Here is a 26,079-nt window from a genome sequence, read left to right as displayed (position 1 = left end):
CATGAGGTGCGTTGAGAAACACGCCTTAGGCGGCAGTGCCCCAAAAGTTACCAGGGGCAGCAAAAAGACGCTCCTGGTAACTTTAAGAGCCGAATTTACGTTTTTTAAAAAGGATATTCAGCTCTTGCACTCTATTATCCTAGCGATGCAGCCCCTCCTGGACCCCCTCAGGCTCTGTAAAGGTGGGCAAGGGGGAGCGGCATCGGAGGGGCCACCTGGGGCGGCTGAGGGACTGAAAACACCCCTGCTCTGTGCACTAGTGCTGTGCCCCCCTCAGATGCAAAAAACTAAGTGCGGAGGGGTGAGGGGGAACAGCATCCCATAGGGCAGACACTAGGGGCTGAAACCCTGGCAAATATGCTTTCCTGAAAATTCAAAGGAATTAAACAGTGTCTCATACCACATGGCACTCTATTTACAAGTGTATTTATACTTGTTTATTGTGTTTATTATAATATCTGCCCTCCCCGTGTGTACTTTTGCACACTGTAAGATTGTACAGCGCTGCGTATCCTTACAGCACTTTGTAACTAAAGTCGCACACGCATACACGGTAACCATATAGTTAAAAGCCGTTGCCAGCCGCAGGCCTTGTTGCTAAGGCACATGAAGCCATCACAGACACAACCGGAAAGCGCAACTTGACCCTAAACTGACATATCTTTTATCCAATCCAGAGTCAATTTTACAGCAGAGCGTCCAATCAAACAGCAGCATTGGTCGATGTGGGGGCGGAGAGAAGGGCCTTGGGAAGTTGCATGGTAACCCGCCGGTAAGGCAAGGGATTCCCGCTCAAGCGTGGGGAGAGAGTTCTGTTCCGCTCCGGCTCGCCTCACACACTCCGGGAAGCATCATTCCTTCTCTTACCCGTCACAGCAGCTTCCACCATGAAAATCGAGGAGGTGAAGAGCACCACAAAGACCCAGCGCATCGCTACCCACAGCCATGTGAAGGGCCTGGGGCTGGATGAGAACGGCATGGCCAAGCAGGCGGCCGCTGGGCTCGTCGGGCAGGAGAACGCACGGGAGGTGAGGGGGGAACGGTGGCCCTGATGGGCCTTTCCGTAAAGCAATACAGTCCGGCTTTGGGCTACTTCATTTATTACTCATTTATTGTAACTGCCTTCATCAGCTGTCAGAAATCTATGGGTGAGCAAGAGCCAGTGTATGATTGGCAGGTCTCCCTTAGTTCCAGGGACAGTAACTGGTTTTTAAAACTGACCAATTGCATGGAAGAATTGCACTGAGCTTACTTTTCATTGAATTTCTCCCCTTTGTGGCTAATACTTATTAAATAATAGCTGTTTTCATTGATGTAATAACATTGTATATGGTGGGTATGGTACTTTTATTGTGGTGGTCTGTAAGCAGTAAGTGTGTGGGGTTAGTCCTGTCATTTAGGGGAACAGATGGGTTAGTGCAGGTGGGTAAGTGATGTGGCAGTAAGTACTGGCTGACAGATAGCAGACGTCTTCTTACACCTGATCCCTCAGCCTAATGTTCAGGTACAGGTATAAGACCCCTTATCCAGCATGCTCGGAACCAAGGGCCCCTGGATGAGGGGGTCTTTCTGTAATTTGGATCTCTATGCCTTAAGCCTACTAAAAAAATCAAAACATGAATTAAACCCAATAGGATTGTTTTTCCCCAATAAGGATTAAATATATCATAGTTGGGATCAAGTACAGGTACTGTTTTATTATTACAGAGAAAAGGGAATCATTTAACCATTAAATAAACCCAATAGGGCTGTTCTGCCCCCAATAAGGGGTAATTATATCTTAGTTGGGATCAAGTACAGGTACTGTTTTATTATTACAGAGAAAAGGGAATCATTTAACCATTAAATAAACCCAATAGGGCTGTTCTGCCCCCAATAAGGGGTAATTATATCTTAGTTGGGATCAAGTACAGGTACTGTTTTATTACTACAGAAAAAAAGGAAATCAGTTTTAAAATTCTGAATTATTTGATTAAAATGGAGTCTGTGGGAGATGGGCTTTCCATAATTCGGAGCTTTCTGGATAACGGGTTTCCAGATAAAGGATCCCATAACTGTACAACCAATATCGTGCTTTCATTCTGGCAAACCCAAAATCTAATTCCAGTATCTTGAACTATTAAGTAGATATATTAACTGTTAATACAGCGTTCATTTTCATGTAGTAGAATTTCCCTTTTACAGGGGTGGGGAGGGCTTTTATAATCTTGTGCCCAACTATTTTGTGATCATTTCATAGTGGCACCATTATTAGTCTGATTGGCCAGATTATTGAATTGTTGTTTCTATAGTAGTCGCAACGATCTGCGCAGTCTGAGAGATTCAGAGCTGCAGTAACTTCCAGTGGATCTGACCATTGCACTGCAGTTATACTCCTATTGCAGATGATGTGGAAATGAGAAGACCTTTTCCATACGACCATATCCAATGAAAAAGAACATCTACTTAAATAAGGTGTAACTGTCGCTTACACCTTTGCATCCGTAAGGAGCTGCATTACATGGCTTCTTCAGGCAGCACATATCAATCAGCAGGTGTAAGGGTTTGTGACCAGTGGGCTGCGGTGATGGGTATAATAATCACCGATAGGTTCAGTTGCCCTTGCGCTACTAGAAGCACCCCTTTCTGGTCAAGCAGGCAACTAAGAGCAAGAGGAAAAGTAGAGACAATAGGTACATCAGAGTGTCAAGGCGAGAGAGACAGAGGAAACTTATATGTTATAATGGTTTTCAGCATTTTGTTTTTGAGAGAAGCCATCATTTTCACTTATCCTGGTCAGATGTAATATTGAGATTTAGATAAAGATTTTTGTATGTGCCCCAAACAGCTTCTTTTGGTGATCCCCAGTCATTTCAGTACTCAATGCAATAAACCTATAACATGTCTTTCCTCTCCAAAAACCCTACAGAAGCGCTGCAGTTACATTCCAATACGAGTATGGGACCTGTTATCCAGAATGCTAGGGACCTGGGGTTTTCCGGATAAGGGATCTTTCTGTAATTTGGAACTTAAGTCTGCCAAATATCATTTAAATATTGAATAAACCCAATAGGCTTGTTTTGCCTTCAGTAAGGATTAATTATATCTTAGTTGGGATCAAGTACAGGTACTGTTTTATTATTACATGGAAAAGGGAATCATTTAACCATTAAATAAACCCAATAGGACTGTTCTACCCCCAATAAGGGGTAATTATATCTTAGTTGGGATCAAATACAGGTACTGTTTTATTATTACAGAGAAAAAGAAAATCATTTTTAAAAATTAGAATTATTTGCTTATTATGAAGTCTATGGGAGATGGCCATTCCGTAATTCGGAACTTTCTGGATAACCGGTTTCCGGATAAGGGATCCGATACCTGTACAAATATCACACTTTCCAGAGATGAGATTGCGTAACCCACTTATTGCAACATGACAATACATGAAAACTGCATTGGACAGCAAACACATTTAAAACCCCAATTGTTTATGCATTATTAGGGGCATCTAAAATGGATGGCAACATTATTTAGAGTGGAACAAAGGTCCCCCCCCCCCCCCAACCCCTTTCTAACCAACTGGAAATTCCAGTTGGCACAGGGCAATCTGCTGCCTCTTTTATGTGTAAATGAAATGGAGGGAAGTGTAGTGGTTGGTGACCAGGGTGTTTTGCTGCTTCATTTGGTTAAACCATCCCACCCTAACTGGTCATCCACCACCGCCACCACCACGAGCCCAGTTACTAGTCCACTGCCTGTCACAGTAAAAGAAAGCGGGCATCTAAATATTCGTCATGACCATACCCCTGATCTGCCCAACGACACCCTGTTACATCCAGAAAATACAAAGCACCCTTTGTGGTACATAAACTGGAATTTTGTATGTAGCGTCTCCAGTCCCCACCCTCCAAAATGGTGGCACTTTCTTGTGCACAGGCTCCTGCACTGTGATCACTGCCAGGGAACTTGGGCACAGAACATTGCCACCAACCCTGCTGCCATGCTTTGCGTTTCATGAAGGTGTTGAAAGCACTACCTCATCACACAGAGCAAAGGGTTTCTTGAACATAAGTCATAACCTTGAACATGTTTATACATATTTGTCTAATGGGAATATTAACAGGTGACTATTTCCTCTTGCTTTGCTATCTCTTGCTTCTGTGCAAGTGTCACATACTTTGCTAATTTATTTTGACTGTCGGGCCACACATTCCCTTCTACCTTCCATAGCTCTCCTCTTGTACCCTGTCCACCAAACCAACAAGTGACATTAGCTTTATTATTCTCATTAGTCAGTGTTGCACAGAGTGAAGTCCCCCTTTGCATAAGGATAAAGTCTTTGTTTCCATTACAAGTGATTTTTGGCTTTTAGAAGAAAATTGATGTTTTTTCTTCCCTCAGCGCCAGTTTTGTGGCATGGTTTTGATTCGATGTGCTTTTTGAGCGAGATACTGTATTTCAAACACAAGCAGTGAAGCAGTACTTAATTTGGAGTCTGTTCTGACAAGTTCCTGCTGAGAACATTTGGGATTTAGTGGGCTATATGGAGAGATGATCTGATAGCAACAGAAATTCTCAGTGAACCAGGAATTTGGATTGTTAGGGTGGGATGGTGGAGCCAAAATTATAAGGGTGCAGTATGGATCTTCCATAAGCACAGTCAGACCAGGCTTGTTTGTTGTGAATATTTAGTGATAAGTAAAGTTGTGTCCCTTTTGCACTTACAGTGTGACTGTCTGGGTCCTTAAGGTTGCCATACACATAGCAATTTCGATCTTTTGTTCGACCATCGTTCCCACCCTCCACTGAAGTTCAGGGCTGAATCGTCCGATATGGAGGTAGAAACAATAGAAATTCTACCTCCTGCCGATTCAGCCCTGAATGTAGATTTTGCTAAAAAATCTTTTAACCTGGCCGATCGATGAGTTGAGCGATATCCGCAGCCTTTTGTGATATCGGCCGCCTCGTTGAGCCGCCATACACGCACCTTATATTGTAAGAAGCGAGGTTTCCTACGATATCACCGGTTCATGTATGGCCGGCTTTAGTGCGTCCTGAACTGAGGTAAGTCACAGGAGTTCTTTCTAGGGTCATCATTAAGAACTAATCAAAATACACAGGGGGTACTAATTTGTTAGGCACCACAGTGAATATAATCCCTAAACTTGGATCCTGACCCCCTATGTTCAAGCATTTCCCAGGAATCCTTTGCTGCTGTCAAGGAATATTCTTATGCTCAGTATAGTAATATTGGTAGTCATGTGAGGAATGCTGACCTGGGTTCTAGGGTAGGAATTATGTTTCCTGCAGCGGGTCGGGTACCCACAGAACACCCGCATATATGTCAGGAATGGGGGGAGGCAAAATCCTAGATGTCTTGACTGTGCGGGTGGTCCACAGGTACACAGTGGAGGTAATTGGGGAGGTTTCAGGCAGCTTTAAAAACACAAAAAGACCTGAGTTTACCAGCAAACTTGCCAGTTTCTGACCTAACTTCTGGTTCTCAAGTCAGCCCCGCCACAAAATAATGACGTTACTTCCGTTTTGCCAAGAAGTTGTTTGCGGTTCGGGAAGGCACTTCTTCGAATTTGTTCGGGTATGGAAAGACATCATAGTCAATACAGGTGTGTGGGTCCAGGTCTAACTGAAGATACACCAAAATATACCAAAACAGACCCATGCAGGACTCTTCCCTGGAGGATGGGATGGCTAAAGTTAAAGTGTTGCTGCTTAAGTTATTTTCTAATGGGCAGACTAACTGTAATAAATAGATAAATGGGCCTGCTGGATATACATTGTGCCCATTTGGGCCATTCAGTTTTCTTTGGATCAGCTGGTCCTTTAGGGCAGTGACATACCGGCCAGTCGTGTTTTTAGGTGTACATGCATGTCTATGGTGCAGGCAGGAGTGACTGCTGGAGACTTCACATTCACTTTCAGGCTTGCAGCCATTATTCACAACAGTACCCCAATTGTTGGATTGGATTGTACCTCTTCATGGTGGGCAGAGGTGCCTGACCTGGGCTATGTGACTGCACTACTACAATCTGTCAGAGCTGTTTAATATGTTTCTCTTAAATTACAGGCATGTGGGGTAATAGTGGAGCTAATTAAAAGCAAGAAAATGGCTGGGAGAGCGGTGCTGCTGGCGGGACCTCCTGGAACTGGCAAGGTACCTTATTTTTCTGCATGTTTCTTTCACCTGGATCCTATTTAACCATGGAAAATGCAAAGCATCAGGGTGTATATGTCTCCTATGCCAAACTATGTTTTGACTGCTGGCATTGCCCCCTTGTGTTGAAATGTTCATAGTTCCACTTTAAACCTGTGAATCACATACATAAACATTATACAAGGATAAGCTTGTTATACAGTGGGATTATGCATAATACATTACTGCAGCCTTTTAAAAAAAAAAATAATAATTTATATTGGAAACAGTAAAAGAAAAAAAATCTTTCATTAGATCAACAGTAATACCAGAGATTTCATTTGTAGAGCCTTTAACCTTGTGAATCAGAAAAGAAGATGGGGAACTACTGGGGGCATTTCTAGAGGCAAAAGGGCTATAGTCTCCTCCAGCTGGTGCTATAAGGGCAGTCTCGCGTGCACCGCCCTTTTGCACCTTTGGTCAGGCCCACGTGGCTTCCTTACTCTGCTCTCTTTCATTTTTATATTCCTTGTCTCCTTACAGACTGCTTTGGCTTTAGCCATTGCCCAGGAACTAGGCAATAAAGTTCCATTTTGCCCCATGGTTGGCAGTGAAGTTTATTCCACAGAGATCAAGAAAACGGAGGTCCTGATGGAGAATTTCCGGAGAGCCATCGGTAAGTGGTTGGTGGGCAGCTTGCTATGTCTGACTTTAAATGGTAAAATATACACAAGGTGTTGGAATTTTCCATTCTTAAGCATCTTAATGAAAGAGCTGAACTTTTGAAGCCAAAAACTCAAAGTAAATGCTAATCAGCCATTTCACATGTAATATAGGAGGTTACAAAGAGCATAAATAGAACATTTTTATAAAGCAAATGTGTCATTCTTCCTGCATAATATTTACCATAGTAAAAAAAATCTATTCTACCCTGCCCCAATAATTGCCCTATCCTGCACACCATTTATTATTTTGAATGCTTTATTAGAAAATACCTGCTAAAACTTGGCTTCCGGTCATTTTAAATAGGGCGATACGGCAATGCAGGGGAAGAACCCACTATGCGATGATCGACTGATCGATCCTAGCCCAACTCCTTCCTATACAGAAGGAAGGCTAGGATTGATCATCGCATAGTGGATTCTTGCCCTGCATCGCCGTATCGCCTTATTTCAAATGACCGCAGGTATACTCTAATAAAGCATTAGAGTATAGGATAGGATAGGGCAATTATTGGGGCAGGGTAGAATAGATTTTTTACTTAAAAATTTTTAGTGTTACTTTTCCTTTAAACCAAATCCCAGGACTTTTTACAGGATCTGCTTTTTGCTCAAAGTCATGTGATGTTCAAGAATATGTAAACTCACAAATACAGTTTTGCCTAGTAATTATAATTGTAAGTGAGCAAATGGCAGTGGTTTTAAATGGTTGAATGCAGTGTCTGTCCCCCTCTCTCCTCTCCGCTGGAGGCTCTGACAAAAATCAGCCCCTCTGCCGTCATCGGCCTTCTACCTTGCCTGCACCTGGAATGATTGTGTAGGCCTGGGTGCAGGCACAAGCGACGAATATCGGCATAGAAACACAAACACCAGCCCAGTGTGGCATCAGCCCTATAACAATGTAACGGAATCCAGCTGGTTTAATGGCCTGTAAAGAAACAGTCAAGACTGACTGCTGCTGAAATGTTTCAAGAGACAGAACCAGCAGTGCAGAAAAAGGGAAAAATACTACTTTGCAAATTTTTTTCTTTTTTTTGGTGCGTCAATACAAATATCACATGCAATGGACTGCCATTATAAACGATAAAAGGAGATGACACCTGAAAGAGTGAATCAATCAAAGGGGATCACTTTTTTTTTTTTTTAAACACTAATGATCTTTTTCTGAGCCGTGCATCTTCCACCTAAAGGGGGAGCAATCTACCTAGTTAATCCTCCCTTCAAATAGCTTGAACCATCATTGATTTTTGCCAAGAAAGGGGAGCGTCAACGTTATCTTGTCTTTAAATTCATGTCAACTCAGGCAGAAAAAGAAGGGGGGGCCCTCTCGAGCAGAAAATGAAAAGAGAAGTGTCTGCAATATTTCCTCAGTGTGATGAAGTTGCCTGTCAGGGATTTGGAAATTCGAACCACCAGATGAAATTCGTGTCATCCCTGTTGTCGTTCCTAGAGATAAGAGTCAGGGAGTCAAATCATAACTAACAGTCGCTGGTATTGTTACCCCAGAACATTCTCTAAATGTCAGCGCAGGGACAGGTTCTAAACAAATATTGGGTTTAGTGAAAGACTGAGGGATTTCTTTTGTGGGATTTCCAATTTGGTACATGGATTGGGATTCAAGTCTGTAATAATAGAGCCCCTGCTCTCTCCAATTAAAATATAAACCTCTAAATCGACCAGTGTCTGTGATACGAAGCAGGATCTGTATTGTCTGCAGAAGGCTAGGAAGGCATTCAAGAGGCAGCAGATTAACAGACATGGAGGAGAGCTGGCTTCTGCTACATTTGGTGCAAGTCAGACCCAAAGAAGGGAAAGGGATTAACACTGCTTTCAACTGCAGTTTGTTTACAGATAACCATTATTAATGTGGAAATATGTATGTAGTACATTTTTCAGTTGGTTATTCCCTATGACGTTTATCACGCTACTATGGTCTCAAAGATGACCCCAGAACTGGATCTGCCCTGTGTGAAATCGTGTCATATGCTTCACAGTGTATGGCAGGTCATAAACGGGTTTGTGTAAAGATTTAGAACCTGATGAAGAGACCACAGAAACTTGACTTCTGGGCATAGGAAAATGTCAGAGGAGTCTTTTACAGTTTAAAATCGGGAGTTGTGAACCACAGACAGCACCTGCATCCAAGTCTGTTTCCGTGAAAACATTTAACGTGCTGATACAAATAAACTGCTACAAAGCTTTAAATTCCAAAACTGATTTAGGTGCCCCCCCTCCTGAAATGAACATTTGGGCAAAAGCTTGTTCTGCAACCTTTTTTTTTTTTTTTTATTCTCTCCTTTAAGAAAGGCCAGAACTGGGCCATGCTACTTTTTTTTGTGCATAATGGCAGAAAATGGAATTATAATCAAACTCCAATAAAAATGTTCAACTAATGTATATTGGAAATGTAAGTTATTTTGATGCCACTGTTAGGCTAAGGCCACAAGGTGCTGGTTCTTTGCCTGTGGATAAACGCAGGCTGAGAATCAGCCCCTACCCTGGCATCAGCTTTTTTTCCTGTGCCTGTACCTGGAGCCATTGAATCGGCCCAGGTGATCAAAATCTGCTCCAGATACAAGCACAAGGAAAGGCTGATGCCAGCATAGGGTTTGTTTGATTTTTGGCCTTTGTTTATCCACAGGCTGAAAATAAGCCCTATGTAGCGTTGGCCTTTAAAGCAGTATCAGTCTGGTTTTTTTTTATATTCTCCTGAAACAATGTAGGAGAAGCCAGATTATCACAAGCCCTGAAGTGACTTCTGCTCAGGCCTGGATTTATGGAAAGGCCACAGAAGCCTGGACCGAGGAGAATTTTTGGGGCGGCATGCTGTCTGGGCACATCCAAATTGTAAAGCACTAGAGCAGGAGTTTTTTAATCTCTCTTTAAATCTCCCATGTGCCAATCCCCAGTGCTCCCGATGTGAGGCGAAGACACGTGGGACGAAGAAGTCGTGGCGACTAATCCGCGCTACAAAAATGTGCACGTGATTTTAGTGCTGGGCGGTATACCGGTAAAAACCGATCACCGGTTTTTTTTTTGAAACCGATATGAATTTTCTACATACCGGTGTGCTGAATACTTCCGGGTGCGCACGTGACGTCAGCGCGCACGTGACGTCAGCGCGCACGTGACGTCAGCGCGCACACTCTACAAAAGCGCCATCGCTAGGACGCATTCAGAGTCGGATACCAATGTGAGCTGTCGGGGGGTGCCTGGCCAGTAATTATATTTTATGTGAAGGGGATGGGGTTGTGTTTGGGGGGGATGGGGTTGTGTTTGGGGGGGGGTGGGGTGGGGGGTTATATTTATGTGAAGGGGATGGGGGGGTTATACTTATGTGAAGGGGATGGGGTTGTGTTTGGGGGGGGTGGGATGGGGTGGGGGGTTATATTTATGTGAAGGGGATGGGGGGGTGTTTGGGGTGGGGTGGGGGGGGGTGTGTGCGGATGGGGGGTGTTTGGGGTGGGGGGGTGCGTGCGGATGGGGGGGTGTTTGGGGTGGGGGGGGTGCGTGCGGATGGGGGGGTGGGGGGGTAGTGTGCGGATGGGGGGGTGCGTGCGGATGGGGGGGTGGGGGGCTGCGTGCGGATGGGGGGGTGTTTGGGGTGGCGGGGGGGGTGCGGGTGGCGGGTGTTTGGGGTGGTCACCTAATCATGCATGGGGAAAAAAAAATACCGTCAAATACCGTGATACCGATATAATTTTGAAAAATACCGTGATATAAATTTTTGGTCATACCGCCCAGCACTACGTGATTTGTCGCCGTGATGCAATTATACTCTATGGATGAAAAGTCGCCGCAACTGCATTAATTGAAAGTGGAGGCGACTAATCGCCCTGTGTGTCTTCGCCCTCAAATGTCATTTAGCTTATATGTTCATTACTGCACAGATGTTTGTCCCCTTCACTGCACGCTGCTAACACCCTCATAGAATACATTGTAGAACACACAATTTATCTTTATGAAACCTCAGACCTGGCCCTTGCCAGTATCTAATGAACCCTGATGATTGCAGCCTCTGTGGAACACACAGTACTGGCTAGACTGGGTTTTTTCCTCCTTTCTGTCCAGTTTATTTTTAGTCTGCTTTCTCTTAAAGTGAAAACTCTTTCCGCAAGAAGGTGCACATGTGGCCGGTGTTCTATTCCTGATATTTAGCCCATTACTGCAGCTGTTCTTCTTTATGGCGACCCAATAAAAAAAAAGGGTTTTTTTTTTATTCTTTTAAATAAAAAAGTCCCCCTTGTACTAATCTGATCTAAGTGCGCAGTTTAGTCGGCGCAAGCAAGCCCTGGGGGTGCGTTGGGAAATGAAAAACCAAATGAGCTGATATTTTAATGCAGGGGGTGGTGGTTGGGGAACACGACGGAGAAGTCCTTTTAATGTTGAACAAATCTCGATTTCTATACTTCATGCATGGATTATTATTTTTTTAGATGAAATAGCTGCTATTTTCTCTCCTGCACAAGGGCAGCAGAAAATTGTTTCTGCCAGTGATTTAGACCCCTTTCATGTGTGGGTAATGAAGTGCCTATTGGAGGGCAGCCCATGATCTTATTTAGCCTCAGCACTCGTAACTCAGCCTCTCTGGGCTCCTTGTTATTATCATGTTTGTCTAAGCACCCTTGTAAGCATCATTCACCATACTTGTATTAACTCTCTCTCTCAAGGCATTCCATCCTTTCCCTCTCTCTGCTAAAGTATCCGTCAGATATCAGAGCCACAGTGATTCATTTTGAAAAACATTTCAGAGCAGTGGTCGGGGAAAGCCATTGCGGAATGCACATATTATCTCAAACTGGGAGCCAGGCGTAAGATGTATGAGGATGCGGAAGGTCTAGGCAGTGAACTAGTTGTCTTGAAAGCAGATTAGGGACCTGATTTGGGCAGATGTAAATGGAAAAGAAACTTATATTGGGAGACTGAGAGTGTGGGACTTGCGGAGACTAGGCAGTGAATTTATAGCCTAGGTATCTAGGATTGTAGATAAAAAAGGTATATTATAGACAACATGGAATTGCTTTTATATTATATACACATATATATGTATTTATGTATGTGTGTTGGGTAGCATAAAAATATATATAGCAACCAGGTATCACTTTCAATTCCAGAGTCCATCACTTAAATGTTCTTATGTCATGATACTGAAACAATGATCAATTTTTAGGTTTCTTTAAATAGGGCTTCATACCCCGCATCTTAAATCATAGCCTTAGTTAGCCCTTCTGTACAATAATTATGCATTTTGTATAGTTAAATATAATGCCAGAAAAATGTTTACAGAATGTCTCCTTTTGCACTTCAGGACTGCGGATAAGAGAGACTAAGGAGGTGTATGAAGGTGAGGTGACAGAGCTGACTCCCTGTGAGACTGAGAATCCAATGGGAGGATATGGCAAGACAATCAGCCATGTTATCATTGGACTGAAAACTGCAAAAGGAACAAAACAGCTAAAGGTGTGTAACTATAATCTGCATAAGCCCCAACATACCCAGCCACCTGGGCAGCACTCTGAACTCCATTGTACATACCCAGCCACCTGGGCAGCACTCTGAACTCCATTGTACATACCCAGCCACCTGGGCAGCACTCTGAACTCCATAATACATACCCAGCCACCTGGGCAGCACTCTGAACTCCATAGTACATACCCAGCCACCTAGGCAGCACTCTGAACTCCATGGTACATACCCAGCCACCTGGGCAGCACTCTGAACTCCATAGTACATACCCAGCCACCTGGGCAGCACTCTGAACTCCATTGTACATACCCAGCCACCTAGGCAGCACTCTGAACTCCATGGTACATACCCAGCCACCTAGGCAGCACTCTGAACTCCATGGTACATACCCAGCCACCTAGGCAGCACTCTGAACTCCATAGTACATACCCAGCCACCTGGGCAGCACTCTGAACTCCATGGTACATACCCAGCCACCTAGGCAGCACTCTGAACTCCATGGTACATACCCAGCCACCTAGGCAGCACTCTGAACTCCATGGTACATACCCAGCCACCTAGGCAGCACTCTGAATTACATCGTAGGTTTCTAGCTTCTAGCCACATAGGCAGGACAAAGCTCTGAACTCCATTGTTTTCTAGCCACCTAACCTGCTCTGAACTCTGTTGGACATGCCTAGCCACCTAGGCAGCATGCAGTCAATAAGAATTTCAGTACTTTTGCTTTTTCTCATCTGTCTTGGGCAAAAGTAACTCTAATTTTTTTTTTCTTGTATGTAAGTGTAACTTATTTCGGGTGCCATGTCCCTCGTTTGATTCGTACCCTGTGTGCATGGAGATAGCTGATAAGAAATGTGATTTTTTTGAGGGTTTTTTCCGAACTCGAAATTTACCAAACTCAACCATTTGCTTATTTGCTTATTTACTTATTGTAAGCAAGGAGAGGCATCGCAAAGCAAAACCTTTATGGCTGAATAAAAGTGTTATTGTCGAGGTTGGTAAGAAAAAACGTGCTTTTAGGGCATTCAAGTTAGCTGGGACAGCAGAAACTTTCATCAGGTACAAGGAAGCAAATAAAGCATGCAAAAAAAGCTATCAAGCAAGCTAAAATAGAAATGGAAAGGGATATTGCTGCTAGGAGTAAAAAGAATCCTAAATTATTTTTTAATTATGTGAATAGTAAAAAAATGAAGCAAGAAGGGGTGGGAACTTTATTATCACGGGGGGGTAAGTTGGTTGATGAGAACGGGGAAAAAGCTGAAATTTTGAACTCTTATTTTTCATCTGTCTATACATCTGAGGAGCCAGATAATGAAGGCTTCCCTTGTAATATGCCCAGTTCTAGTAATTTAGCTACTGGCGCATGGGTCACTCGGGAGGAAATTCAAAAGAGACTTGAACATGTAAAGGTAAACAAAGGTCCAGGGCCGGATGGGATTCATCCCAGGGTATTATATGAGCTGAGCGCTGTGATTGCCAAACCTCTTCACATAATTTTTCAGGATTCATTGAGGTCTGGCATGGTGCCAAGAGACTGGCGGATTGCTAATGTGGTGCCGTTATTTAAAAAGGGATCCCGTTCTCAGCCTGAAAACTATAGGCCTGTTAGTCTGACATCAGTAGTAGGAAAACTTTTGGAAGGGGTAATAAGGGATAGGGTACTTGAATACATTGCAGTTCACAATACTATTAGTTTGTGCCAGCATGGTTTTATGCGTAACAGATCTTGCCAGACTAATTTAGTCGCCTTTTATGAGGAGGTGAGCAGGAACCTTGATGCTGGAATGGCAGTTGATGTCATCTACTTGGACTTTGCTAAAGCGTTTGATACAGTACTTCACAGAAGGTTAATGATCAAATTAAGGAATATTGGCCTAGAACATAATATTTGTAATTGGATAGAGAACTGGCTGAAGGATAGAGTACAAAGAGTGGTTGTAAATGGAACATTTTCTAATTGGACCAGTGTGGTTAGTGGAGTACCGCAGGGGTCAGTCCTTGGGCCTTTGCTTTTTAACTTGTTTATTAATGACCTGGAGGTGGGCATAGAGAGTACTGTTTCTATTTTTGCTGATGACACTAAATTGTGCAAAACTATAAGTTCCATGCAGGATGCTGCCGCTTTGCAGAGCGATTTGACAAAATTAGATAACTGGGCAGCAAACTGGAAAATGAGGTTCAATGTTGATAAGTGCAAAGTTATGCACTTTGGTAGAAATAATATAAACGCAAACTATCTACTGAATGGTAGTGTGTTGGGGGTTTCCTTAATGGAGAAGGATCTAGGGGTTTTTGTTGATAACAAGTTGTCTAATTCCAGGCAGTGTCATTCTGTGGCTACTAAAGCAAATAAAGTGCTGTCTTGTATAAAAAAGGGCATTGACTCAAGGGATGAGAACATAATTTTGCCCCTTTATAGGTCCCTGGTAAGGCCTCACCTTGAGTATGCAGTGCAGTTTTGGGCTCCAGTCCTTAAGAAGGATATTAATGAGCTGGAGAAAGTGCAAAGACGTGCAACTAAACTGGTTAAGGGGATGGAAGATTTAAGCTATGAGGTGAGACTGTCGAGGTTGGGGTTGTTTTCTCTGGAAAAGAGGCGCTTGCGAGGGGACATGATTACTCTGTACAAGTACATTAGAGGGGATTATAGGCAGTTGGGGGATGTTCTTTTTTCCCATAAAAACAATCAACGCACCAGAGGTCACCCCTTTAGATTAGAGGAACAGAGCTTCCATTTGAAGCAGCGTAGGGGGTTTTTCACGGTGAGGACAGTGAGGTTGGGGAATGCCCTTCCTAGTGATGGGGTAATGGCAGATTCTGTTACTGCCTATAAGAGGGGCCTGGATGAGTTTTTGAACAATCAGAATATCCAAGGCTATTGTGATACTAATATCTACAGTTAGTACTAGTGGTTGTATTTATAGTTTATGTATGAGAGTGTATAGATTGGTAGGTGTGGGTTGGGTGTGCTCGGTTTACTTGGATGGGTTGAACTTGATGGACACTGGTCTTTTTTCAACCCTATGTAACTATGTAGTTAAATTCATATCCTACTCTTTCAATGGGTTTACAAACATAAACATGGCTTCTTCATGAACTTGTAAGCTTTTAGATGCCAAAGTTTTATGTTCAAGTTTATAACATTTTTGTGCTTAATAAACATGGAACATTCAAGTTTAAGCGCAAGAAAAAATGTAAACGTTGATAAATCAGCCCCTTTAGTTTTCCTCTTTGATGTTTAAATGGAACATTTTGTGCAGTTTGAAGTCTGTTACCCTGTCAGATGTGATCTAAAATGCCTGTAAAACTTGCAGTTCCCACATTTTTGTCTGATTTTCAATTTCTTAAGAGAAATTTTGGATAGTAGATCCTTTATGTATCTGAAGTTTGTTGTGTGCACTTGTCAAGTGTCAAGGATTTACAGTTAATCATACGGTGTCTTTTAGCTTGATCCCAGTATCTATGAGAGTCTGCAGAAGGAGCGAGTAGAAGTTGGAGATGTGATCTACATTGAAGCAAACAGTGGAGCTGTTAAGGTGGGTGCATATACATTTATATTCTCACTCTATTTATTCTTGGCTTAATGGACAAAGAAAGTGGCAGTCACTGGGGGCGGAAGTGGCAGTTTTTCAAACATTTATGTACTGCTAATGTGCTAAGTCTTATAAGGGCAAAGTTCTGTATTGTGCATTCGCTAAACCTGAATAGTATGTAGTGGTTATCTGGGAGGCTGGGGAAAGATGACAGCAGCCCACTTGTTAAAGAAGACCTGGGGTGAGAGACAAGTAATTGGAATCACTGGAAGAGCATAACAAATTGCCTCCACCCATTCAGGGCCAAAATTACCATAGGCACACTGAGTGACGCGGTGCACATGTGCAGTAGGAAGTGATGTAATGTGCGTGAGTATTATGACTTCCTACCACACATGGTAATTGGGGGTGTATGCCCTGAGGTCTGATGCCAGGGGTGGCACTGGCCCAAAATAAAGCACATCACCCAATGCCTAAGCCTTTACTTGCCCTTTAAACATACTGGGAAGCTGCATATTTAAATCTCCCTGTTGTAATTGCCCTGAAGTTTCCCTCTGTATTTGGGCTGGAGCTGCTGATGCATTTATAATGATCTTCCTGTTGCCCATGTTAGTTTTATAATGGTGGTTCCCGAATAACATGATCAAAGCGTGTTATTAGTGTTTCCTGTACCTTTCAGAGATGACTACACTACATGGATATTACTAGGGAAACCTTAGCAACTACTATGAGCTTTCACTTCCCAAGGCTCTTCATAATTGTGCTGAAGTTTCCATTGGCAGCTCACCATCTCCTGAATAAAGGCCTTTGGCGTTCAGGTTTTCTGTGTTTGGGCTTTTTGTAATAAAGGGGAGTTATAGCTAGAGAGAACTTTTTTTTTTTTTTTTTTTTATAGCTGTCAACAGGGCTGTAATTGGTAAGCGAGTACCCTTTGCCTGTTATCAGCAGCTTGTCAGTCACGGATTTGGCAAGCATACTCATGGCACACCTGTTTCCCTTCCTCCACTTTTACCAGAGGCAAGGCCGATGCGATACATACGCCACAGAATTCGACCTTGAAGCCGAGGAGTACGTCCCCCTGCCTAAGGGAGATGTTCACAAGAAAAAAGAAGTGATTCAGGACGTCACCCTGCACGACCTGGATGTTGCCAATGCACGGCCACAGGTACAGTAGCACAGAAAGGCTCTCCCACTGCAGAGATGGTGGAAGGGAGTCTGATGCAGAAATTTAAAAGGGCCAGTAATTAATACATATGTCTTATTTAAGTTCAGTATGATGTAGCCATCCGTATTCTCAATATTTTTTAATTTTCAGACTTGGAGTTTAAACTACTTTGAAAGAAATAAAATAAATAATGATAGAATTGATAAGTGACCCTGACAAGTACATGGTGTTTTCAGTTGCAGGCTTGAAATAGGGAGGCTAATGATTTTTTAAAAAAATACAAATAATGGAGATGAACTGAAAGTCTGCTTTACCCAGTTGCTGTCCTGTACCTAACATTTCCTGCCCTCTCTGATCTGATACTTGCCAGCCATCTTTTCCTCAGCTCTGGATCCCTCCTTGATCCAGTACATGTCAACCTGTTGCTCTTCCCATTCTGATACTTGCCTACTTGCTCTTCCTGCTTCTCTGCTCACACACATGGTAGACTGATAATTTTGAATGCGGTATTCTTTCTTTTGCAGCAGAAGAATGAAATATAAATGTGGCGCTGATATTCTAAATTGTAGGGAGATCCACCTAAAACATGCATTAAGTTGTGAACATAAAATATGAGAATGACCAACTGTACACTATTTTTTTTTTTTTTCAAGGGAGGACAGGACATTCTGTCTATGATGGGACAGCTCATGAAGCCAAAGAAAACAGAAATTACAGGTATGGTAGCCCATTCCAATAGGAATATTGTGACCTTCTTACTCTTCTGCGTTTTATTAATACATGAAATATCTCACAAATCCATTGGGACTGACTATGTTGTGACTTTATTTTTCTACATTTATGGGTCTGCTTATTCATCCAAGATATATATACTATCAGATCGAGGACTGGATCTGCGCGTTAATGCGGTCCTTGATCCGACAGCCTGCATAGGGGCAATTATAATCTGATATTTCCTATAATTGATATTATATCTGGGGAAAGATGTGTTTAACCTATTAAATTAAAAGAAGATTAAAGATTTGCTTAACGTATTAAATTTAAATATTTCAAAGGTTAGTAGTGATGGATAAGAATTTTCCAATGTCTCTGTCTGGCCTGCCACCTCCAGTGATTTCTAAAATGAGTGGGGTATTACCTGAGGGAGGGGGTGAGGACAGATATGTCACTAGAGAGTGGTATGGGCCGTCATGTTACCTGGGGCAGGGAATGTGCAGACTAAGGGGAATGCACTATTAAAGTTAAGGGTAATTATTATGGGTCATTATTTCTAAAATATACCTTTAAAATGGTAAGTTTTATAAAGGTGGACTAGTCCTTAACTTATAGACTGTTGTGAAGATCCCAGGAGCCAGGAGGGCTGCAGCTTGCCCATCACGGCTTGGGATAAGTAATATTCGGTGTATGCATGCAGTGTGCAAGGCTTCTGTGTCATATAATCATGTGTTACAGTAATATATTTTTCTGGTAATTTTCTAGATAAGCTGAGAGCAGAAATCAACAAAGTGGTGAACAAATACATTGACCAAGGGATTGCAGAACTTGTCCCGGGCGTGCTGTTTATAGATGAAGTGCACATGTTGGATATAGAATGTTTTACTTACCTCCACCGTGCCCTAGAGTCATCCCTTGCACCCATTGTCATCTTCGCTACCAACCGAGGCAACTGCATTATTAGGTAAGCAACCAATCCAAATTAGACTATATCTCCTTTAACACCCACGCTTTATTTCTGCTATGAAGTGTGTTAAGTATGTTGTTTTCAGATATCTTCATTAGATAGAAAGCTATCTTTTTAAATTAGCTATGCAGCATTTTGTTCATCTTGGGCTCCCAACAGAAGCAATGCAGTAAGTAAGCACTATGAACAAGGTGCTGGGAGCTCTGGGCCAATTTAAAAACCTTGAGCCAATTTGCACTGCAGCTGCAGGTAGAACAGTGAAAACATCTGATTTATAAATGACCCCCAGTGTGTCTTTGTGGTTGCCAATTTGTGCCTTTTGGGGAGCTGTGGGTCACTCTTCAATGTGAGTTGGGTTTCTGCTTCCTGAAATTTACAGGGTTAAAGAACCAATCAAGTCTAAACTCATGCCCCAGTCACTTCTTCCTGCTTAGTGAATCTGTCATTTTAAAAAAATATCCGGATTGTCAGCTCAGTGATTGTGCAGAGCATGTCTGCTACTGGCTGAAAGAATAAGTATAGGTCAGAGATGTTCTGAGCTAAACGCGTAGAATAGTGTGAATTCTAGCAACTGCCACAGTGTTGAGCTATAGGGCTCACCACACAGGAATACCAATTGAGCAGCTGCTGTTACTACAGGGTACCCCAAGGTTTAAGAGTTGGTTTGTCATTTAAGTAGCAGGGCATTGGTTTACTCTTCCAGGGTAGGAGGCTGCTGTACTGTTGTGGGCTTAGTATTTAATTGATTATATTTAGAAAGTTTCTTATTTCAGTGTGATTGAAGCTCAAGTTAAATGTTTGAGGCTGTGGACATCCAGGTACAGGTATCGGACCCCTTATCCGGAAACCCGTTATCCAGAAAGCTCCGAATTACGGAATGCCCGTCTCCCATAGACTCCATTTTAATCAAATAATTCAGAATTTTAAAACTGATTTCCTTTTTCTATGTAGAAATAAAAAAGAACCTTGTAATTGATTCCAACTAAGATATAAATAATCCTTATTGGATGCAAAACAATCCTATTGGGTTTAATTCATGTTTTATTGATTTTTTAGTAGACTTAAAGTATTGAGATCCAAATTACGGAAAGACCCCTTATCCGGAATACCCTTGGTCCCAAGCATTCTGGATAATGGGTCCTATACCTGTACATGGTTACGCAAATTTTTACTCACGACTCAGTCGGTGCAAAAAAACTGACTCCATGCAGGTTTATTGGAGTAATCAGTGAGAAGGATACAGATGTTTCGGGAACTTTCTCGTTCCTTTTTTCAATGTAGCATTCCCCAACACCCACCCCAGGTGAACAGAATTTAACAAAATAATTTTTTTGTATTTTGCACTTAATATGTTTATAGCCGGAAGCCACGGCTTTTAGGAATACGCACTCCAAGTTAACTTTATTATAGATTCTATTATGGATAGCACAACCGATATTTTCTTTTTGCATTACACAAATTTATTTCTAAAGTGCTTGTGCTCACAATACTGCCGGACCCAGCGCTGGCACTACTGGGACTCACTAGTTGCATTGTAACCTCCAGGGAAAGCAGGACCTTACTGCAAATACTAATGTACTGTGCCAAAAAAAAAAAATGATCATTAAATGAAACAGACCCACCATACCTAGAATGGATGGAACTAGTAAATAAGGCCTTGCCATACTACAGAGCCACCTATCTCACTAGAGGATACCTGGACAAATTTATCAATATGTGAATGCTATGGGCTCTTAACCCTGAAACCAATAGCCCCCATGTTTTCTAAAATGCATTTGGTGTGCGTTTTTTTTTTTTATTTTAAAGATCGTACAATAAGTATTACATCTTGCTCCCCTCCCCCTATACATTATCTTTTTATTTTCTTAGCTACTTTCCTTTTCTTTAGTACTCCTCTACCTCCCCTTTCTTCTCTCTCTTATGTTTACTCTAATTTTTATGTTTAATTTTTTTTTTTTTTATATAAAATCAATAAAAAAAATAATTTTCATGATAGATCCCCTTTAAATTGAGGAGTCTGTTTCCTCAAAGCAGTGAAATGAAAGAAGAGAATGTTCTGTAGATCTTGCTTGCTTTGGGTACATAAACCCATGAATGCTACTGCTGCCATCTGGTGGTAAACTCATACACTTAAAAGTATGTATTGACTCAGCTTGAGTTACTTTGGAATAGAGGCTTTTTATAGTGGTTTAACCCCACTGCAGTTTTTTTTTTTATATAGACAGATATTATATAGGGAGTCCAACTGGTGCGCACTATATACAGTGACAAAACCTGACTAGTACAGATAGAATACACAGAGCCAAGGACTCACAGGACTTAAAGGGTTGTTAAACAGAAATGTAAATACAAAAAAAAGGTAAAAGGTAAAGTAATACGCTTTCTGCCATGATGCCTACATAAGGGTATAGAACATCCATAGAGGTGCACTCAGGGGACTTAGTAATACAAGTAAAAAAAGTTTTATTCCTCTCATGGACCTTTTTGATCGTAGGCTGGAAATGCTGGAAAGCACTGGCATAGGGCACACTTTGGAGGTAAGGTCTGGAAAGTCAATGGAAGCAATTTTGCAGTCACATCAATACCCAAAATTGATATTTTGAGACCTTGGTGTGTTTTTATAACTATATCCTTCTTCAATGTATTTTGTTATAGGGGCACAGAAGATGTGGCGTCTCCTCATGGCATACCCCTGGATCTCCTGGACAGAGTAATGATCATACGTACCATGCTGTATACACCGCAGGAAATGAAGCAGGTATGCACATATGAATGGCTTTCCAGAGAAAAAGGAGGGGGTTACTGACCCCTATCCTGCCCCCACATGCCACATATGTTTTACTTGACTGGCAGTTGGCCTGTGTAGTGAAGTCTAACCTCAGTTCTGAATTCTAAAGAGTGATGATGTTGGTCAGAAACCCGCTGCAATCCTCCCCAGAACCTCGGTGGTTCCTACTGATTAACAAACCTTCGGGTGCATAGAACGTTCCACTTTATAACAGGCTGTCTATATGAAGTTTCCAAAGAGCTCGCGGCCAGCGCCTTCCCAGGTTTAATTTAAATAGGCGCCTCCTGCTATCTTGTTTACCGAGCTGCCAAAGTGAAAAATACCTGTATTATATGAGACTTGCTATCTCAGCAGTACAACACACAACATCATTATCCAGACTGCTCCTTATCACTCAGCAGCGAGCACAGGCTTCTGGGAGTCTTGTGCCACCTTCCCCCAAGCTTCCCGCACCATGTATGTGTTGCCTTTAATGTAATGATCTTACTAACACAAGGCTCTGAGCCTGGAAAACCTGCTGCTGCTCTTGGAGTATATTCTAATACACTGGAAATTGGTATATGTGAAAGAGAGGTAGCTGGGTACCCACCTTACAGGACCTTTCAAGGCGTGAGCTTCAGGCTGGCTGTACTATTCTACAGCAAAATGGAAAATTAATTTCTAATTGCCACGTGCTGCCTACTCCACAACTTTTTGTAAAACCTTAGCGATGTTTAACTCTCACATCTCCAGCGCAGATGAATAAATTTCATTTTTTTTATGTTTCTCATCCTATAATGAATTGATCTGATGGCAAAGGACTTGGCCATAAAAGTGCACATTTTCCCTGATCTGTCCATATTATTATTATTATTATCATTTATTTATAAAGCGCCAACATATCCCGCAGCGCTGTACAATATGTGGGTTACATACAACGGACATACAGAGTAACATATAAAGCAATCAATAACCGATACAAGAGGTGAAGAGAGCTTACAATCTACATAGCAACCAATCAGCATTTAGCTTTCATCTGTCAAATGCAGTTAGAATAATGAAGCCAAAGGTCTGGTTAGTATTTTGAGAAGCCCAGTCTGGATTATATTTAGGGTGACATTTGCTGTTCTAGATACCCCAGCACTGTAGCGGACTGATTAATGGAACTATAACTTCCACAAACAATGGGATGACTGCTGTTGCCCATACTTTATTATATGGCTCTGTGAAGTTATATTCTGTATACACTAATGCATATTATACTGCCACTTTAGTTCACCTTCAAATTACCATTTAGTATGTCCTATATAAGTGGCAATTGGCCTTCACTTTTTGTCAATTTTGAATGATTTCTCTTTGCTTAACTGCTCTCCAGTTTAGCTTTTCACAGCTATCCAGTTGCTAAGGTTGACGTTACCCTAGCAACCATGCAGTGGGTTTAATTGACAGACTGGAAGATAAATAGGGGGAGGCCTAAAAGATAAATAAAAAGTATGGATGCACCAAATCACATTTTTGGATTCATCTGAATACTTTATTTTCCATTTAGGGTTCATTTTAAAACCAAAAGCTGAATCCTAATTTGCATATGCAACTTTAAAATAAAATTGAATAAAATAAGGATGGTGGTTGTGGCCTTCTTCTCTCTTCCTACTTAGATGTGTTTGTGCTTTTCTCCTGTTTATAACATGAATTGATGGTGGGTGTGTATTATGTGCTCCCCTGGATTTCTAATTTCCCTTAAATAACTGGTACAATACAGAGTCCAGGATTACTGTGCTGCTTGAATGCCACTGGCTCTCCTAGTATCCTGCGTCCTGGGCTTTCCTGGCTGGCAGAGACTTAATAATTGGGGTGTTTGTGTTTTAGATCATTAAGATCCGAGCTCAGACAGAAGGGATTAACATTAGTGAAGAGGCCTTGAATCACCTTGGAGAAATTGGTACCAAGACAACATTAAGGTAAATGATACGCAGCAGTATTATGCCAGGCGCACACAGAAGCCTCTAACAGGGCTGACTGCATGAAAAATGTCCTTGGGGCCCCGTACTGCTCAGGTAGACAGATGGGAGCTGTCCGGTATCTAAACAGCACAGGTGCTTTAACCACACGCTGGCTTGATGTCATCCCAAAAGCCTCAGCCTTCTTATTGCTTTGGGTTCCTGATTCCTTCCATCACATCTAATCCGCCCTCTCTGGTTGGGGGGGTTTCTATGTTGTTGCTTTATACAGTGTATGGTTACAAGCAATGTGTTACAGTTTATACTCTGAGGGGGGAGTAGAACATTCATATTTATTTCTCTTGCAGGTGTCTGTGGGACACAGGGACCATGGGTATAGTAGGTACCAGTAAAATAGTTTTGTAGCAGTTTTCCCTCTCCCTTGCTGGTTCTGTAGAACAATGTAGAAGAAGCACGCAAGGATGCCTTCTGCTACATTGTTTCAAGTAATGGAATTTAGGAACTGAAAAGGATTAACAAATACTGCATTAAGCAGCAAGTACATTAACATATAACTTAATATAAGGGATGTATCAAACGGTGCATTGTTACAATGTTCTGACACAGCCAAAATAAACATTACTATGGAAAACTCTAAAATACGCTTGTAGTAATTAGATGGTGTCATTATGTAACAATATTAGGGAATTCCTGCAATGCCACCATTTTCTCACACCCTTTTTGCCCACTTCAGTGCCATAGAAGAAGATCTTTGCGGGTATCTAAAGAACAATAATAACTTTGTCATCCAGCACCTTACTGCCAGGTTCTTCTGGTCAGGCGATGTACATGAGAGCCTGATACCTGTGGATCACCCACACCCACAGGTACCATATTCATGGCAGGCATTTTGGTGGGAATCATTACAGATCTACACATACAGTGGTGTATAGTACATTGATTAGTTATTATACATTGCGTTATTACACATGGCAGTGTGCAAGATGAAGCTACAATTAATTTTGTGGAGAGTGTGAATCGGTGCAGAGGTTTGTGGGAGAGTAGAAGGAATCATGGGTAATTTAAAAATATGCCTGGCTGAATACATGCATAAAAATGATCATAATTTCTATGTGTGCTTTTACACCACATTACAATTTCATAATAACAGGAGAATGAAAAAGGCAAATTAATGTATAATAGAAAGTTGCTCCTAATTCCCCTTCCTGCATTCCCTTTCAGCATATAAAAAATGAATGGACGTTTCTCGCGCAAAAAAAAAATTCATGAATATTTAGTGCCAACGTTGAACTATTCTTGTTTATAGCGCAGGGTTGGCTCCAGCATGTTTGTTACATTGATTTTTCTCTCCCGTCTGTGTCACTGCAGGTACTCTGTTCAGCTGCTCACCCCGGCTAACCTGCTGGCCAAGATCAATGGCAAAGACAGTATCGAAAAAGAGCACGTGGAAGAAATAAATGAACTATTCTATGATGCAAAGTCCTCTGCCAAAATCCTTGCTGAGCAGCAAGAAAAGTTCATGAAATGAGAAAGGGAGGGTCCCTCTGCTGGAGCAGAAACCCCCTAGTACTGCACAGGGTTCTATTTATATCGGAAGGAACAGAGCGGGGCATCGGCAGTACCCCCGATATGGGACAGTGCGGCACTGAACTGATATACACCTTGCATTAGTTCATTCTTGGATTTATCAATCCCAACATTTTTCTTTTGATATAGAAAATAACGTTTATAATGTTTTTCATTAAATATTTAAACCTCAAATAGGAGTTATATTTTCCCTTTCCCTCCTTCCATGCTTTTGTGTCAATGTATCATTATTAATGGAGATGAATGGGTCATGGGTGATGCTATTTAGGGAAGTATATCAATTTCATTGTATTCCAAGTGAGGCCCTTCACTAGATCATAGTTTGCCATAGTGGTGGTTAAGATTATCCATCTTGGGGGGGGGGGGGCGGCTTCATATTTGGCAATGGCTTCAAATTGCATAACCGACCACAAACAAACTAAGGGCTGGAAAGCCTTGGATAGCATGGGTGGGTGCACAAAAAGAATTGGTCATGCTCCTGACACAAATTGTATAAGAGAGTCTACTGTGATATTTCAGCTTCTACGTGACTGTGCTGTGCATGCAGACTGATGTGCGGGTCAGGAAAAACCCAACCCTAACCCAAAAATGTTGCCCTTGTAGGACCTGCACTCAACTGGTACCTGTGTCTTTCTGCTCTGTACGCTACTTGCGTGTGCCTTAAGGTGGCCACAAACATGGCGATTTGGGATCTTTCCTGCGACCATCGGTCACACAAAAGATCAGCCGCTAACCGTTCAGGGCTGAAACGGCAGATAAGGAGGTAGAAACAATAGGATTCCTACCTCCTTCTGCCGATTCAGCCCTGACGGCAGATTTTGCTCAGGCGCCTTCTATGGCGCCCGATCAAAATCTTTAAACCTGGCCGATCGGCGAGTCGACCGATATCAGCAGCCTCCTGCGATATTGGTCGACTCACCGACTTGCCATACACGCACCGAATATCGTACGAAACGAGGTTTCGTACGATATTATCGGTGCGTGTATGGCCAGCTTTCGGTTCCAAGACTAGGAAACTTTGGGAGCAGAGTGGAAAGAGTGTCTGCCCAGCACCCAACCCAAACCCT

At 42.2% G+C, this 26,079-nt stretch overlaps 1 protein-coding gene across 1 annotated transcript; it reads left to right on the top strand.

Moving 5' to 3' along the window:
• Nucleotides 1-721: 721 nt before the first annotated feature.
• On the top strand, nucleotides 722-25,190 carry ruvbl1 (RuvB like AAA ATPase 1). The gene is made up of 11 exons (XM_002933067.5): nucleotides 722-1,028; nucleotides 6,068-6,154; nucleotides 6,677-6,809; nucleotides 12,161-12,312; nucleotides 15,765-15,854; nucleotides 16,867-17,016; nucleotides 17,670-17,733; nucleotides 18,496-18,694; nucleotides 21,353-21,455; nucleotides 23,334-23,425; nucleotides 24,794-25,190. The coding sequence occupies exons 1-11, from the start codon at nucleotides 888-890 to the stop codon at nucleotides 24,951-24,953; spliced, it is 1,371 nt and encodes a 456-aa protein (XP_002933113.1). The 5' UTR covers nucleotides 722-887; the 3' UTR covers nucleotides 24,954-25,190.
• The last annotated feature ends 889 nt before the right edge of the window (nucleotides 25,191-26,079 follow it).

The sequence above is a fragment of the Xenopus tropicalis genome, chromosome 4, assembly GCF_000004195.4.
Source record: "Xenopus tropicalis strain Nigerian chromosome 4, UCB_Xtro_10.0, whole genome shotgun sequence".
Lineage (NCBI taxonomy): Eukaryota > Metazoa > Chordata > Amphibia > Anura > Pipidae > Xenopus > Xenopus tropicalis.
The sequence above is the reverse complement of the archived record's forward strand: the minus strand, read 5'-3'. Positions and strand labels throughout refer to the sequence as shown.